At 40.4% G+C, this 14,408-nt stretch overlaps 1 protein-coding gene across 1 annotated transcript in view; it reads left to right on the forward strand.

The window, feature by feature from the left end:
* Positions 1-14,408, forward strand: part of LOC109465872 — a 121,128-nt gene that overhangs the window by 61,598 nt on the left and 45,122 nt on the right. The window contains exons 73-86 of the mRNA XM_019763361.1: positions 6,061-6,182; positions 6,492-6,636; positions 7,083-7,240; positions 7,899-8,128; positions 8,331-8,443; positions 8,575-8,660; positions 9,002-9,121; positions 9,750-9,888; positions 10,397-10,617; positions 11,138-11,326; positions 11,527-11,638; positions 12,240-12,344; positions 13,152-13,262; positions 13,796-13,939. Coding sequence (XP_019618920.1) covers positions 6,061-6,182; positions 6,492-6,636; positions 7,083-7,240; positions 7,899-8,128; positions 8,331-8,443; positions 8,575-8,660; positions 9,002-9,121; positions 9,750-9,888; positions 10,397-10,617; positions 11,138-11,326; positions 11,527-11,638; positions 12,240-12,344; positions 13,152-13,262; positions 13,796-13,939 — 1,995 coding nt within the window. The remainder of the gene's footprint in view (positions 1-6,060; positions 6,183-6,491; positions 6,637-7,082; positions 7,241-7,898; positions 8,129-8,330; positions 8,444-8,574; positions 8,661-9,001; positions 9,122-9,749; positions 9,889-10,396; positions 10,618-11,137; positions 11,327-11,526; positions 11,639-12,239; positions 12,345-13,151; positions 13,263-13,795; positions 13,940-14,408) is intronic.

Raw genomic sequence — 14,408 nt, forward strand, 5'->3', positions numbered from 1 at the left:
AAAGAATTATGGGCTTATAATTAACGCAGGTATCAAAAAGTTTGTTTCTGACAGACAATGGGGCGTCCGCTTTGTCTAGTGACTGATTTATCCCAAATAGAGCTTTTAGGCCTCTGCTGTATAGGTGTTTGTTATTCGCTTTGAAAGTACCCGCAGCATTGAGAACAATACCTAAATAACAATATGATGTAACTATTTCAACAGAATTTCTCTTATACACAAAAAATAGATCCTTTGGTATACGACCCCCCTTAGTGAAAACAATAATCTTTGTTTTCTTGAGGTTAACATTTAACTTCCAGGTATTACAATATTCTTCTAATATATTTAAGAATGATTGTAGTCCTTGCTTGGATTCGGAAAAAAGGACTAAATCATCTGCATACAACAAACAAGGTATTCGCTTACTAAACATGGTTGGTGGATTACAGCTATCGTTATCGAATACAGATGGAAGATCACTTAAAAATAAATTGAATAAAGTCGGGCTTAAATTGCAGCCCTGTTTGACACCGCAGTTTGTAGCAAAAGGTTCAGTCAGACCGTTACTGCTTTTAACTCGATTAGTGGTTTTTGAGTACATGTCTTTGATTGTTTTCAGGAATTTTCCCTCTATACCTAACTTGTTTAATCTAACTAGGAGTCCATTTCGCCAGATAGAGTCGAACGCCTTACTAAAATCTACGAAGCAGGCAAAGAGACGAGAATTTTTACTAATATATTTGCTAACTAGGGTGCTTAATACGAATAGATTATCTGTAGTTCTAAAATTTTTCCTAAAACCTGCCTGATGAGGTTTGAAGAGATTATTATTTTCAGCATAGCTAACTAAGCGACAGTTTAATATTGACGAAAATAATTTTCCTAGGCAGCTAATTATAGATATACCCCGGTAGTTGTCTGGAAGAGAAGGATCACCAGACTTGTGGATTGGAACAATGTGGCTGATGGACCATTCCTCAGGAAAGTACCCGTTTTGCAGACATGTATTAAATAATTGAAGGAGTGGAGTTTGAAGCACTAATTTGCCTGACTTTAACATTTCATTCAGAATCATGTCGTCACCACTTGATTTATTGTTCTTGAGTTTAGAGATGGCAGTATTCAGTTCTTCTGGAGTTATTGGTGAGTCTAAAACAGAAGGATTTTCAGGGACTGACGATAAATTAAGATTGTTACAATCTGTGATGTGGTCGTTTGTAGTGTTACTGGAAAGTTTGTCTAAGTTGTTGAAATGTTTAAGCCAGTCTTCTTCTGAGATTTGATTGACTTCTTGAGCTTTTGATGGTTTTAATTTGTTTACCAAATTCCAAAATGCAGCCGGATTTCTGTCTTTAAGTGAAGACAAGTTGGGACATTATGTGTTTGTGGAAGTCCCTTTCTTCTTTTTACTAGTTTTCTATATTCCTTCTTTCTTTTAAAATATCTTCCTCTTATGTCTGAGTTTGACGGTTGCTTTACAAGTAAGTATGCCAAGTTCTTTACTTCTCGTTTTAGTTCGACGCAACTCTTGTCAAACCATTGTTTCTTTTGTTTTAGTGGAGGGCGTTTCTTGTTATTTGTTCTCCTAATTGACAAGGACTTGGAACCGGCGTCTCTCAAAATTGAACTGAACTCCGAGACAAATGTTTCTATTTCTACCGTCGAAGTAGTGTTTTTGGATGAAAGGGAGTTCAGTCTTTTAGAAAAATGAGATTGGGAGAGTGTACGGACGAACTTTTGGGTAGATTTTTCATTCCAGTGAAAACGTTTAGGGAGGGGTTTTGTTTTTGACCTTGCATCGTGTTTATGTTTGTTTTGTTGATGTACTGAGTCAGAGTGAAGGAAAACTGATAACACACAGTGGTCAGAAAAGGGAGTTAAGGGATGGACCTGAAACAATAAAACATTTTGGAGGAAAGATTGGCTGCAAATAATATAATCGACTGTGCTGCTACCGTTAGGTTGGTGACAAGTAAATTTACCTTGCAAGTCACCAGGGACCCTGCCGTTCAGTATTCTGAGGTCGGCCTGAATGCACAGATCGGTTAGCAGACGGCCGAACTTATTGTGGGGCGCTTTGTCAACAAATTGTCATTTGCTAACATAGTTTGAGGGAATGTCGGTAAAGCCGTCCTTGTTAATTTCATCATCTACATAATCACGGAGATTACCAGTGCGCGAATTCAGATCTCCCCCTAGAAGTATGAATCCCTCTGAACTGTATTTACAAATTTCCTCTTCTAGAATTTCTAATACATGATTCTCAGCATTTTTATGGGTAGTAGAAGCGCTGGGGCTTAGATAAACTGAACAAATAAATAAATCTTTTGGAAGTCCTAACAGGGTACGATCTATTTGCACCCAGAGGATGTCTGTCGATTTGGAAGGTACTTTCTTGATGTGATTTTTGAATTCGTTTTTGTAGAAAAATATTATTCCCCCCGAAGAGCGTTTTGCTCGCTTACTTTTTGTTCTGTGCAGATGGAAGTAGCTATAATTAGCGATGTTGATCTTTGTGTTTTCATTGCTCCATGTTTCAAGTAACGAAAAGAAGTCGAATTTACATATTTCATCTAAAAACTCTACATCTTCTAATTTCGAGCCTAAACCGTGTACGTTCCAAACGGCGAAGCTCTTACTTCTACCCTTCAATGTTTTCATCAAAGATGATTCCTCAAGTTGTGTCTTTACCTTAGATCCTAAACATATCTTACCCATGAAAAAAAAAAAAAAAAAATAACAAAGATAACAAAAGAAAAAAAAACATTCAAAACATCATAACTAAAATGTTGGCTTAATGTAGGAGCTTTTTGAGAAAAAGGCTCCTTGGTTTGACCATGTAAATATTAGAAACATAAATCTTTACTAAATTCCTAGATTGGCATTCTAACCTATGCATGTTTTAGAAGTGCTAAGGAATAGTTTGACCTAGTAATGATATGTCATAATATTCCTTATTTTATGGACAGAATATGATGTTAGAGTGTTCCTACCACAAGTTACTAGTAACTAGTAACCATTGGTGAAAACATCATGGCAGGATGCCAGGGCCAAGGAGAGTTCATTCGCGTATGCGGGCCGGATACCGAGGCAGGAGGTGGCAGGAATCCCCACGGTGTAGGAGGCAGGTTGAACAGGGGAGGGCTTCCCCAGGGTCCCGGAGGCTGTCTCGGCTGGACGGGTGGACGTGCAGGCTGAGGTCCGTGCGCCGTTGTCGGATGTCCTGTCGGTGCCGAACGGTCCAAGAACGCGTTGGGACTTCCACACGGAGGCTGACCTTGGTTTTGTGGAGGTCCTGGGGGAGGGGGGTTTCTCGGTACAGCTGGTGCATCCGTAGACCTTTGTACTCTAGAGAATTGTTCTCGTCTCTTATCAGGACAGTTCCTCTTGGGAAACAGACCAGTTACACGCGCTTGGTCGAGCGTTGGGAACTCTCGCTCGTAGGTAGGGGAATGGGAAGACATGAAAGCGGTAGGATCGCGACCTTGACCGTCCCTGCGTCCCTGGTTGTGTGTTCTGGGGGGTCTTGACGACTCAGGGCGGTTATGAGTAGAGGGTTGGTTGGGTCTAGCGGCCCTGCTGACATACTGGCCTAGGCCTATCATCGGGTTTACTGTCCTTTTAATGTTGGCCGCTAACACCCGTAGCCCGAATCGGTTTAAGTGGTAGCCATCATCGTTGTATAGCCGGGGCTTTATCGATCCCATGTCTGCCAGATTGTTGTTGTCGATGACGTGCACATACTGGATTTCTTCACAAATGTCCTTCATCCAGGAGTTCACACTATCCCCTATCTGTTGGAGAACGGGGTCGTCTCTGGGCGGGATGGAGGATAGGACGAGTTGTGTTCTCTTGTCTTCTCATGTGCAGTGTGTATCAGCTTTCGGTAGCGATCAGTAACTGATGTCGCGTCACGAGTCTCCCTTGCGTCGTTAGTACCGACATGAAACAAGAGCACCTTAGGGTCGGGCATGGTTGATTGTTGTACATGTTCTGTTGCTTCTGTTATTGTGTACGTTACTTCTCGTTTCGCACTTTTGTTCGGGTACAGGACGTCCATTTTAATACCCTTTGTGTTGGAGTCCCCCAGGATGAGGACGTCTGGCGGCAAGTCTTTGTTTCGTTGGCTTGTTGTCTTTGTTGTTTTGTCTTGTAGATTGTTGTTGGCATTGGCCATGCGTGCGGTCTTCTTTGTTCCAGGTTTAGCACTCTGATCATGGCGCCTCGCACTGGTGTTCGAAGTGTCGGTGCCTGTGTCCATGTTCAACACTTCATTGTCATTCTCCAGCACCTGGTATCTGTTTTGTACACTGATTGTTGCTAGTTCACGTAGTAGCTTTTCTGAGCGTTCTGAGGACTCAATAGATGTTTGGGTCTCTGTTGATTTTAACGAGACAGTTGTTTGTGTTCTGTCGACAACGCTGGCCAGTTCCTCGAACTTTAGCTGGAGTGAATCGACCTGTTTTTGTAGTTCATTCTTGGCCTTTGTCAGTTGCGCGATCTCGTCTTGGAGCTTCTTTTTGTCAGTGGATGACAGATCAATACACATCTGAGTTTTCATCGTGTTTTCCAGTGCATTCATTCTTTGCAGCATGGAGGACTCGGCTGACTTTCTGTCTGAAATCGAACTGACGAGACAGGTTTCTAGTTTGTTGACACTGTCTTGTAAAACAGACAAATCAGAACAACTACACAGGTCCTTCTTATTGCCTGGTACACTTTCTCTCGATTCCTTGTTGTCTTCGTCAAACATAACTTCCGATACATCTTCGCCTGTTTCGTTGCTGTTTTCATCAAACAGTACTTTTGGGACAGTAGTGCATGTGGTGCACGCCTCGGATGTCAAAGGTTGACCACAAGTTGAACACAGTGAGCGTACGTCAGATGAATCTGTAGATTTAGGCGTCAAAACTTCATCTGTAGTTACTGTCGCTGGCGGCACATGTTGAGCTGCGTTACTGATTTTCTCTTTCAGCACTGGGAATACCTCGGAAAACCACAGGAGATAGGCAGAGCCTTGTATCAACAGTTTCTGTGTAGATTCGTAGACTTTGACGCTTACAGTGCCGAAAGCAAGCCCGGTCTTGACATCAACAAACGAAGTTTTGATCTGGTAGCCGTTTTTCCCTCCATTTGTCGCTAGAGTGTCATGATGTTCTTGGCACGATTCAAGCCATGACTTTGCAAGGTTCTTCGGAAGGAAAATCGTGATGCTCTGTTCATTTTCCTTTACATGATATTCTGCCGTGCGTCTCAGTGCTTGTCGGGTGGCCTTTGGAGTCTCTGGTATAGTGTGACTGTTGTCGTACGATTGTCTACGCGACGCGTCAGAGAGAACAGAAAATGCCCTGCTTACCGAGCGGTACTTGGCATCTGCTTCCTTGAATGCGCTGGACTTTCGGCTGTTCTTCGAGGCTTCTTCGTACATGATGATCTCCTTCTTGTAGGCGTCCAGGATTTCGTCTCGGGAAGCCGTCGGCGTCAGACCCAGAGAGGCATAGAGGTCTCCGTGAACGTCCGCCATTGTGTCCAACTCCGCGTCGGCTTGGGTTTATCTGGATCAGCCGAATTTCTCTTGCAATCGAGATCTAAGTTAGCTAAGAGCAATCGAAAGTAATAGAACTATCTTTTAAAAGTTCCAGGTAGTAAAAAATTAATATAGGATAGATTCCAAGGTAAAGACGCAATAGAAAAACTTTTAGCAGGAGCGTATGACCGTCGTGACCGTCATCGCCGCCATCTTGAATTTATAATAGGGACAGTGATGTTTTCCATCATTTCTTTAATACGTCGTAGGTGGCAACAGTCAATGAAGCAAATTGATAAGACTACATTATATACCTACATAATATAAACCCAGTACATGGACCAGTGCAGGTTAGATGCAGGTAGACATCAGAAATACCAGCACAGCTCCAATTTACATTGTGTACCTGCACTAACCTGCATATACCCAGTACATGGACCAGTGCAGGTTAGGTGCATGTAGACATCAGAGCTTCAATTTTACCTGCACAAAGGTGCATGTGCACCCAGTATTTCGAGCCCTTACTAACATGCCTGTAATGTCTTTTGAAGACCCTTTCACAGAAGGCATCAGACTGAACCATAACTACAGCACAGAGAACAGGGACATCCTCAGGCAGGGAGTGGCCAGTAATGTCATTCATCAGTTCAACAGCCATGGACTCACGGTACAGGTACGTTGCTCTCTTTATCCTTTTCTCAACTTCTGATAGACATATGTATGGACTGAAACAATCGATGGTGCCAGACTTATGCCAAAATAATGCAAAATTCAAGCAATGTAAATGATAAGACAGCTTCCAACACATTTTTGCGGTGGAACGATGTTGATCTTTTACTCCCCAACTGTCATATATGACTATGAACCCAGGTACTAGGCTTATAGCGCAAGAAAATGTGTAGAACAAGGAAAAAATTATAATAGTAAAAATCTTACATAATATCACTTTAACCAAATTTTCCTGGAACTTCCTCTTTTGCAGCATGAAGATTTTGGAGTGGAGCCGCTGTGTGGTGTAGCGTACCTGGCTGCCATTGTGTGGCCACAGAAGCCCAACATGGCCAGGATTGACCCGGTCAGGAGCAATGACTTCATGACCATCGAGGTCCTACTCAAATGTGATGGAGGTAAGTGTATAGTAAAGTATATTAATTGTAAACCACGCTGTACCTTGGTTGACATTCATTTAGTAAATGTAGTCCCTGTTGAACTCAAAATTCCTCTATACCTCCTTGAACATGTGTAGTTACTACCTAGTACCAAAAATAATTTTATCAGGTTGGTAGAACATATCCTGGTATATACAATGTATAAGATACATGTTCAAGGATTGTCAGACACCTTTCTCGGAGTATCTTATAACTGAAGTACTAGCTCTGCTTCTCTCTGCAAAAGTGCTGTCTACATTGGCTAGCTAGCAGTGAGAAGCAGAACTCCAGTAAAAAGCTCTGAGGAACATACTTGTAAGCAAGGTAAGAGACATTAAAGGAAAATCACTATATCCTCCTGGTACCTAGTAAACTACATTGTAGTTTTAATCCAACTAGATTGTAAAATGTGTTTGAATATCCAGATGTGCTGGGTATGGAGAACTTCCAGGTACGTACAGTCCTGCCACAGACGTTCATCGCTCCAGACGCACCAACGCTCATCTCCTTCGACGCTGACCTCATCAACCTCTCTCCTCACCCAATCATGGCTAACCTGAAGGAGGACAATTTCATCTTCAAGGTAGTTACAGACAGTGTTATAGTCAGCCTGAAATTTTTCCTGTCATCTCAATTTTTGACATTTTATTTTTGACATTATGTCTAGTGTCTAAGGCATGAGGCCTGGTGTTGCGCTTCCAAATTCAAAGATCCTAATTCAAAAATTCCATCAAATGACGGAAAGATGGATGTTAGGCATTGTTGGCTAGAATACTTGACAAGTTAGAAATAGATAATAACCAAGCAAACCACTATTAGAATAGCTTTAACAATTGCACTCTCAAGAGTGATGATTAGCTATAATTTGTGGAACAGGCCATTAATTTTGTTGGCCTGTCTGAGTATGTGGTGATAAGGGTTTAAAACGCAGATATTGGCCATTTATGCCAGTGGTTACTGTACAATGTATGTCATGGTAGTAGTGTCATGGCAGACGGCTAAATACATGTAATTAGCTGTCATGGTTTGAAGGTATCCAAGATAATTTCAGTGAGAAAATTTGTCTGATATTGACATTTACTGTACATTTTTGTCATTTATTTCCTTACTTGAAGAATTTTGCTTTTTTTTGTTGGCACAATATACATGTACCTTTACCCACTCTTCCAAAAGTGTTTCAACTTCAGGAAGATTGTCCAATGGTTGGAGCTTGTAGTTGACTAGCCAATGTTATGTTGCAGGCCTACCTGTCCGTAACCCCAACACTGGACCTCCACAGCTTTGACTACTGGGATTTGCACCTGGAACTTCTGCCTTCCCCACAAGCCTACAGACAACCCATGCAACACAAGGCCCCCATGGTGGACATCCAGGGACAGCTGAATGGGGCCATGAGGGAACATGGGCACATCAGGCTGAAGGACGTGGTGGGGTATGTCACCTTGCCTGCAGAGGCCTGCGATGCAGCACAGTAAGTTCTTGCATTAGATTGATCAGAAATTATCAAATTAAACATGTCAATCAGTTTTTTTAGTAATTTTAGGAGTAAGTCAGCAGTGTTTGAGGCATGCTCGGGGGTCAAATTTGACTCCTATTTATTATAATAACTTAAATTTGTCAAAACTTGCTCAAGATCACTTTCGTTTTTTTCCTGATCCTTGTGTGTGATGTAGGTACCTAATGGTTGCAGTCCATGCCCAACCTGCACTGCCTTATACTGAAACCATCTTTCATAACAACTATATGGCATATCCCATTGACCAATTTACTGACCTCAATTGTGCAGGTAAAGTCACTTTGTAACAGAATTATGAGTCTTACATGTAGATTTCAATTTGAATTTGTTATGTGATGTTAAGTTGTATCAACCAAAAGTATGGTAAAATGTGAATGATTCCCCCATGTTTTTTGCCCTAGGTACCAGTGACCTAGTCATTACAGAGTTCAGCCTTAGTGATGAGGACAATGTTGTTCAACAAGAACAGCCTGAAGAGATCTCTATTGTAAGTTACATGACTTTGTACTTTGTTTTGAGAAGAATAATTATTATATGTTGTAGATCTACATGTAATAGCTGAACACAAGAAAGCAAACCAGATAACATACTTTTGTACTTTTCATACTGTACGCCTTCATGTTTTTTCTGCAAGAAAATTTGATGTAATTTTCATGATTCATTTAAAGGCCAAAGGTAAAATCAATGTATCACTGATAAAACATTTTACAACAACTTGCACAACATTAGAAGATTTAACTTCATTTGCAAGCATCAAAATTAATGTTATGAAAATTACAGATGTAGAAATACATTTGACAATATTTTCTTTATTATCTGTTCCTACAGACTGTGTCCAGTGGAAGTTTCAGTGATGAAGATTACTCTCTGAAGTTCTACATGTCAAAGGACAACGACTGGGACCCCATTGACCAAGAAATAGTCTACACGGAAGACAGCCAAACACTGGTAACATGCTTCTGTCATTTTTTGCTGTTCCTCTTAAAATAAAAGGGGAAAGCTATCAGTAATTAGCAGTTTTCAAGAAAAACATTCTACAGTATAATACAATCACGTGCATCATTTTTAATCACAGATGACTATGATATATATATATTGTATATATACCAGTCCTACAGGGTGACAGTTGTGACTGAATGGTTACTGTTAAATGTTTTGCATAATCCATCAGGTCCTCAACATTGTAAGAGTGGGAATCCCTTTTTTTAATTGTAAATTCTCTCTCTCTCTCTCTCTCTGGTTGTCCATCATTTCCGATGATGACTTGTAATGACTCTATATTGACTATAATTGTAAATTTTCTAGTAATTAATAACAATCACCACTTACTTATCCTCTTCATCACAAATATTAATGATACATAAGGCCATGACTTTTTTGTTCCATCTTGGTCTGTCCTAAATGTCTTTATCTCAAGTTTACTGATTGCCAGGATTAGCCATGGACAACACTTCATCTGTCACAGTTCTTCTCCATGACTTAGTGGTTTTGGGTCATCCTCTTTTTCTTCTCCCACTACATGTAAGTCTGACAGTTTTAGGCTATTTTATAACTGTATATTTTCCTGTTGTACTAGACTGTTCCCAGCTACACTGACCAGCAGTACTGTGGCACGGCTTACCTGGTAGCAGTGGTGGATGTAGAGAATCGTGTGGAGGAGAGCAGTGAACACAACAACCAGGCATCTCTGGAAATACTCTACCAGTGTGCAGAAGGTATATAATTATGTCATAGTCATTGACTAGTCATACAGTCCCTCTTGCTATAATATATTACTCATAACTTTGTGACCACCGCAATGGCCAAGTGGGTAGAGTGCTCGCCTTGCATTCTGTAAGTCATTAGTTTGATCTCCGGTTGAGTTGTACCAAAGACTTTAAATTTGAAAATACTACATTATACCTCCTTCTCTGCTTACCATTCAACATATGGGTAGTTAAAGAGTATGGGAGTTAAACAGAAACAACTACTAGTGGACTATCCATCCTGTGTGGCCAAAGGGCTACTGAATCGGAGATGGGCACTTTACTATGCACCACATTTAACCGGACTTTAACTAACATATTAAGTTTACAGCTTTATTTAATTTTGGTTCTTTAAGCATCAACTTTTATCACAGTGACTGCTTTTGAGGGAAATATGGTGTACATATTTAATTTATACTTGCATGATTGTAAAAGACCATTAAGGGCAAGTTTTGAACCACTTTTTCTACTTCCTTAGATTTGTTTGTACTGTCAGACGTCAGTATAAACCCAACAGAGCAGAAAGTGTACTTCCTGGACCTCACCAACACCCTGTCTCTGGACTACACCGTGCACTACTTGGGGTCAGAGGCCGTAACTGGTATTGCCACCCCAACCCCTCAACCTGCCACCACCGTCACAACACAGACAAATACAACCTCCACTCCCTCACCACTCCCAAAGACATTCAGTATCAAGGTTGGAACAGTACTTTGTTTTTATGCTTTTAAATTTTAATTTTTTTAATACATTGTCCTTTACCCAAAGTTTTTTTATTTTTGAATTTTTGCTTATGGACAAGCTTTCAATCAGTATCATAAGGACAGAAAGACAAAGACACTTTGCTGCATAATAACTAGCCTCGGGAGGTATGATCATTATGGAGGAAGTAAACAAATGCATTGAGCTCAAAACATTCTCTTTGATATGGATAATTACTATGAAGCAAATTTATAAATTTACGCCAGGAATGACAAATTGAACATATACTGGTAGAACTGCTATTAGTGCGCCATAACGACTACTACTAGTCCCTCAAAAATATCATGATATTAGAGAGTCAACCTTGGTGCTCTATCATACCAATTAGCTAAAATATGTGCAATTGCTACAATATCTTACATAATCCACCATGATTGTACAATCATATAAACAACAACCATGTTTCGCCAATTTGTTTTTTCAACACCATTCTTGTTGTTTCTCTCTTGTATCATAGGTCTACCTACATGACAGTGACGATCTGCACCAGGGCAGGCCTGTGGAGATCCCCACGTGGGGTGCAGTGTACCAGACAGGGTCAGCTTACGACATGAGCAGGACTCTGGAGGGTGGAGAGACCATTCGGCACTCACTGGAGATGCCTTTTACACTGGACCAACACATCTGTGAAGGGAACCCTACAAAGGTAACATTTGGCGCTGAGTCACAACAGTCATGCTTCTATCAGAGCAAATTACTAGCTACTTTCACCCAAGTGAAGTGAGGAAACTCATGTAAAGTGCCTTTCCCAAGGGCACAAGATTGGTGACATGGCAAGAGCCGAGCACTCTAGCTAGTTCTGTTATGCCACACGACCCCACTGCCACTGTTTTTTTATGCTTTCAGGCTATAGTGATGGTGGAGGAAGGAGATCTGTTAGTCGGAGACAGTGATGGAGTGACCTCAAACAACGTAGCCGTCCTGGACTTACCTCCTGGAACATTGGACTGTTCCGGAAGTAAGTTATGTTCTGTTCTTACTGGAAATATCTGAGTAAGAAGAAAAAACATGGAAATTTGCTGAAGAAGACAAATATATGTCACTCGATATGTTCTGAAGTAATCTCAGACTGGTTGATAGAGTTTGAATTTTCTTTTGAGTATGGAAATGCAGGGTTTTTAAAAGTGAAGGAAAGTTTGCAAAGTTTTTATTTGTTCTGATGGACATTTCTTATCATACATTCATGCTTATTTTTACCCTAAAATAGGACTATGCCAAGAATCAAATCACATTTATTAGAATTACAAATCTGTGCAAGACTGTGGATCCTCTCCTTGGTGCTGAAGTGTTAACTGTACTGTAGTATGACTGAACGTTACTAAATAAAGGTTTATCCTAAAGTCAGGACCCTGATAGATGAGTGCTAGTCAATCAGAACATTCTGTATTGCATTGTGCTTAAACATCCTTGTCATATTTACATTGAAAACCAATTGAAAATAAACATGAAATTCGATGCACAAATGGTCTAAGTGATGATCATTTTTTGCTCCAAATATAGTATGAGGTTTAAGGGTGAAAATTGTTTCCAGCATTATATTTTCCTAATTTTTTTTTCAGACTCCTTGGATGTGAGTGTAGGACACTTTGATCTACCTGTGGACAGTGTCATTACCATCAACCAGGCCAAGGACTTCTCACTCAGCATCACTCTGGATATAAAAGGTCTGATTTGTTTTTGAAGTTATCAATAAACAAACTTCAAGATTGGTATGTTGCAGGTTTGCTTTCCTGAAGTCACATCAACTATTATTTTAAAATGGTACATACTGCTATGGAGTATCTAAGTTGAACACACATTGCTACCAGTGGACTAGCCCCCTGCTGTAGTATTACCTGTGCTTGCACATCTGTGTGGCCTAAGGGCTAAGGAGCCAGAGATTGGCACTGCCATATACATTGTGTGGTGAAAAAAACTTTTTAAACACCACTGGACCTGCCTATGATACATAGCAGGCAGGATTTGACTGTAAAACTGTTGGCCACATAGTAACCTTAAAGTTTACATCTTGGAAAGACTATATTTTAACGCTAGAAGAGATTATTCGATATCTACTGCATGCAGAAACATATACATTTACACACACACATACACAGACCAAAAAGAATACCTACATTTTACATGGAGGTAAAAACAATATCAGGCATTCCTGGTGCTATGGCCCCTGTCTTTGGTGCTGAACTATTTACTGTATGGTAGAGTCCCTGTAAAAGTTACTAAATGAAGTATATCCTAAAGCCAGAACCCTTGATTAGTGTTAGTCAATCAGAACATTCTGTCTTGCATCTTGCTTAAACATCCTTTGTATATCAACATTGAAAATGAAAATAACATGAAAGCTCAAATGGTCTAAGTGATGAGATGTCTAAAAGTTGTTTCAGTCTTGAGAGCCAATTCAGGTTTTGTAGAATTACACAATGAAAAGCTATCAATGTTCTAAGAACCATTACCTTGCCTTCTGTACCATACAGGAAATGGTGGCCAGGACGTGGAAACAGAGTACCACGCCCAACCATGGATGTGGGACTATCTACTGAAGCCTGAGATGGGAGCTCCAACCACAGCCCAGGGACTCATTACAGGTGTTTTGTTTTAAATTTATCTATGAAGCTTTACCACATTTGTGGAAGGAGTGACATACATGTAACAGGTGACTGTCACTTCTTCAAGATCAACTTGGAGATCAAACTGAAAAGGTTTGAACCACTCACACAGGGAATGACCCCTGTTCTGTTCCATAAGTGTGGTGGGATCTTTAACTTATAAATATAAGCTTAAAGATTAAAAAAACTACTTTATTTCTTTTAGCTACATGTACCCAAAACCCAGATCGTGGGAAAAGTATGACATTACAATGTATCTATGTCTTCCATGGCTTACACAGAAGTCAAACCCATACATCGTTTTAGACAATTTAAATGTTGATAAGCAGCTTTTATCATTCTTTTGTACTTTGTTTCATTGTTATCATTACTTTGTTACTTGCAATTAGCCCATGGCATGAACTTGCAATAATCTTATCTATAAACAAATTTTTTTGGGGGGCAGATTACTACACAAAGTAATATTTCGTACATGTAAGTCTGTTGAAGATACCAAATGTATTTTCTGCTAGGTTACCAACACATCCTGGACAACCTAGAGCTGGCCATCACCATTTATACTGAGGGCAGAGATCCCAGAGACGATACCCGCATACCCTACCTTCTACAGACACAAAACTCACAGCTGTCAGAGGGACTCAATGTCATCAGCATTGGTAAATATACAGAATATCATCATTGTTTGTGTGCTTGGGTTGCAGAATGTGTTTTCCTTGCCCAATGTTTTCAGTTACCAGAGACAGAGTTACAGCTCGTAAAAGAAAGAGTTTCATAATTCTGGTAATGTCATCAGCATTGGAAATAGACAGAATATCAGAAGACTTAATTGCTTGTGTGCTTTGGTTGCAGAATGTGTTTTCCTTGTCCAAGGTTTTCAGCTACAAGAGTTACAGATTGTAAAAAAAGAGTTATCATCAAAATAAATTTTAAGCACCAGTCACACATGGTGTTCAGGGGAAAGGTTCTGAATGTGTGACAGGGGGCTTCAGTCAACCTTGGTCGGCTGGTGTTCGGGGGAAGGTTCTGAATGTGTGACAGGGGCTTCAGCCAACCTTGGTCGGCTGGTGTTCGGGGGAAGGTTCTGAATGTGTTACAGGGGCTTCAGCCAACCTTGGTCGGCTGGTG

The sequence above is a fragment of the Branchiostoma belcheri genome, unplaced genomic scaffold (assembly GCF_001625305.1).
Source record: "Branchiostoma belcheri isolate BF01 breed outbred unplaced genomic scaffold, Haploidv18h27 scaffold16, whole genome shotgun sequence".
Classification (NCBI taxonomy): Eukaryota; Metazoa; Chordata; class Leptocardii; order Amphioxiformes; family Branchiostomatidae; genus Branchiostoma; species Branchiostoma belcheri.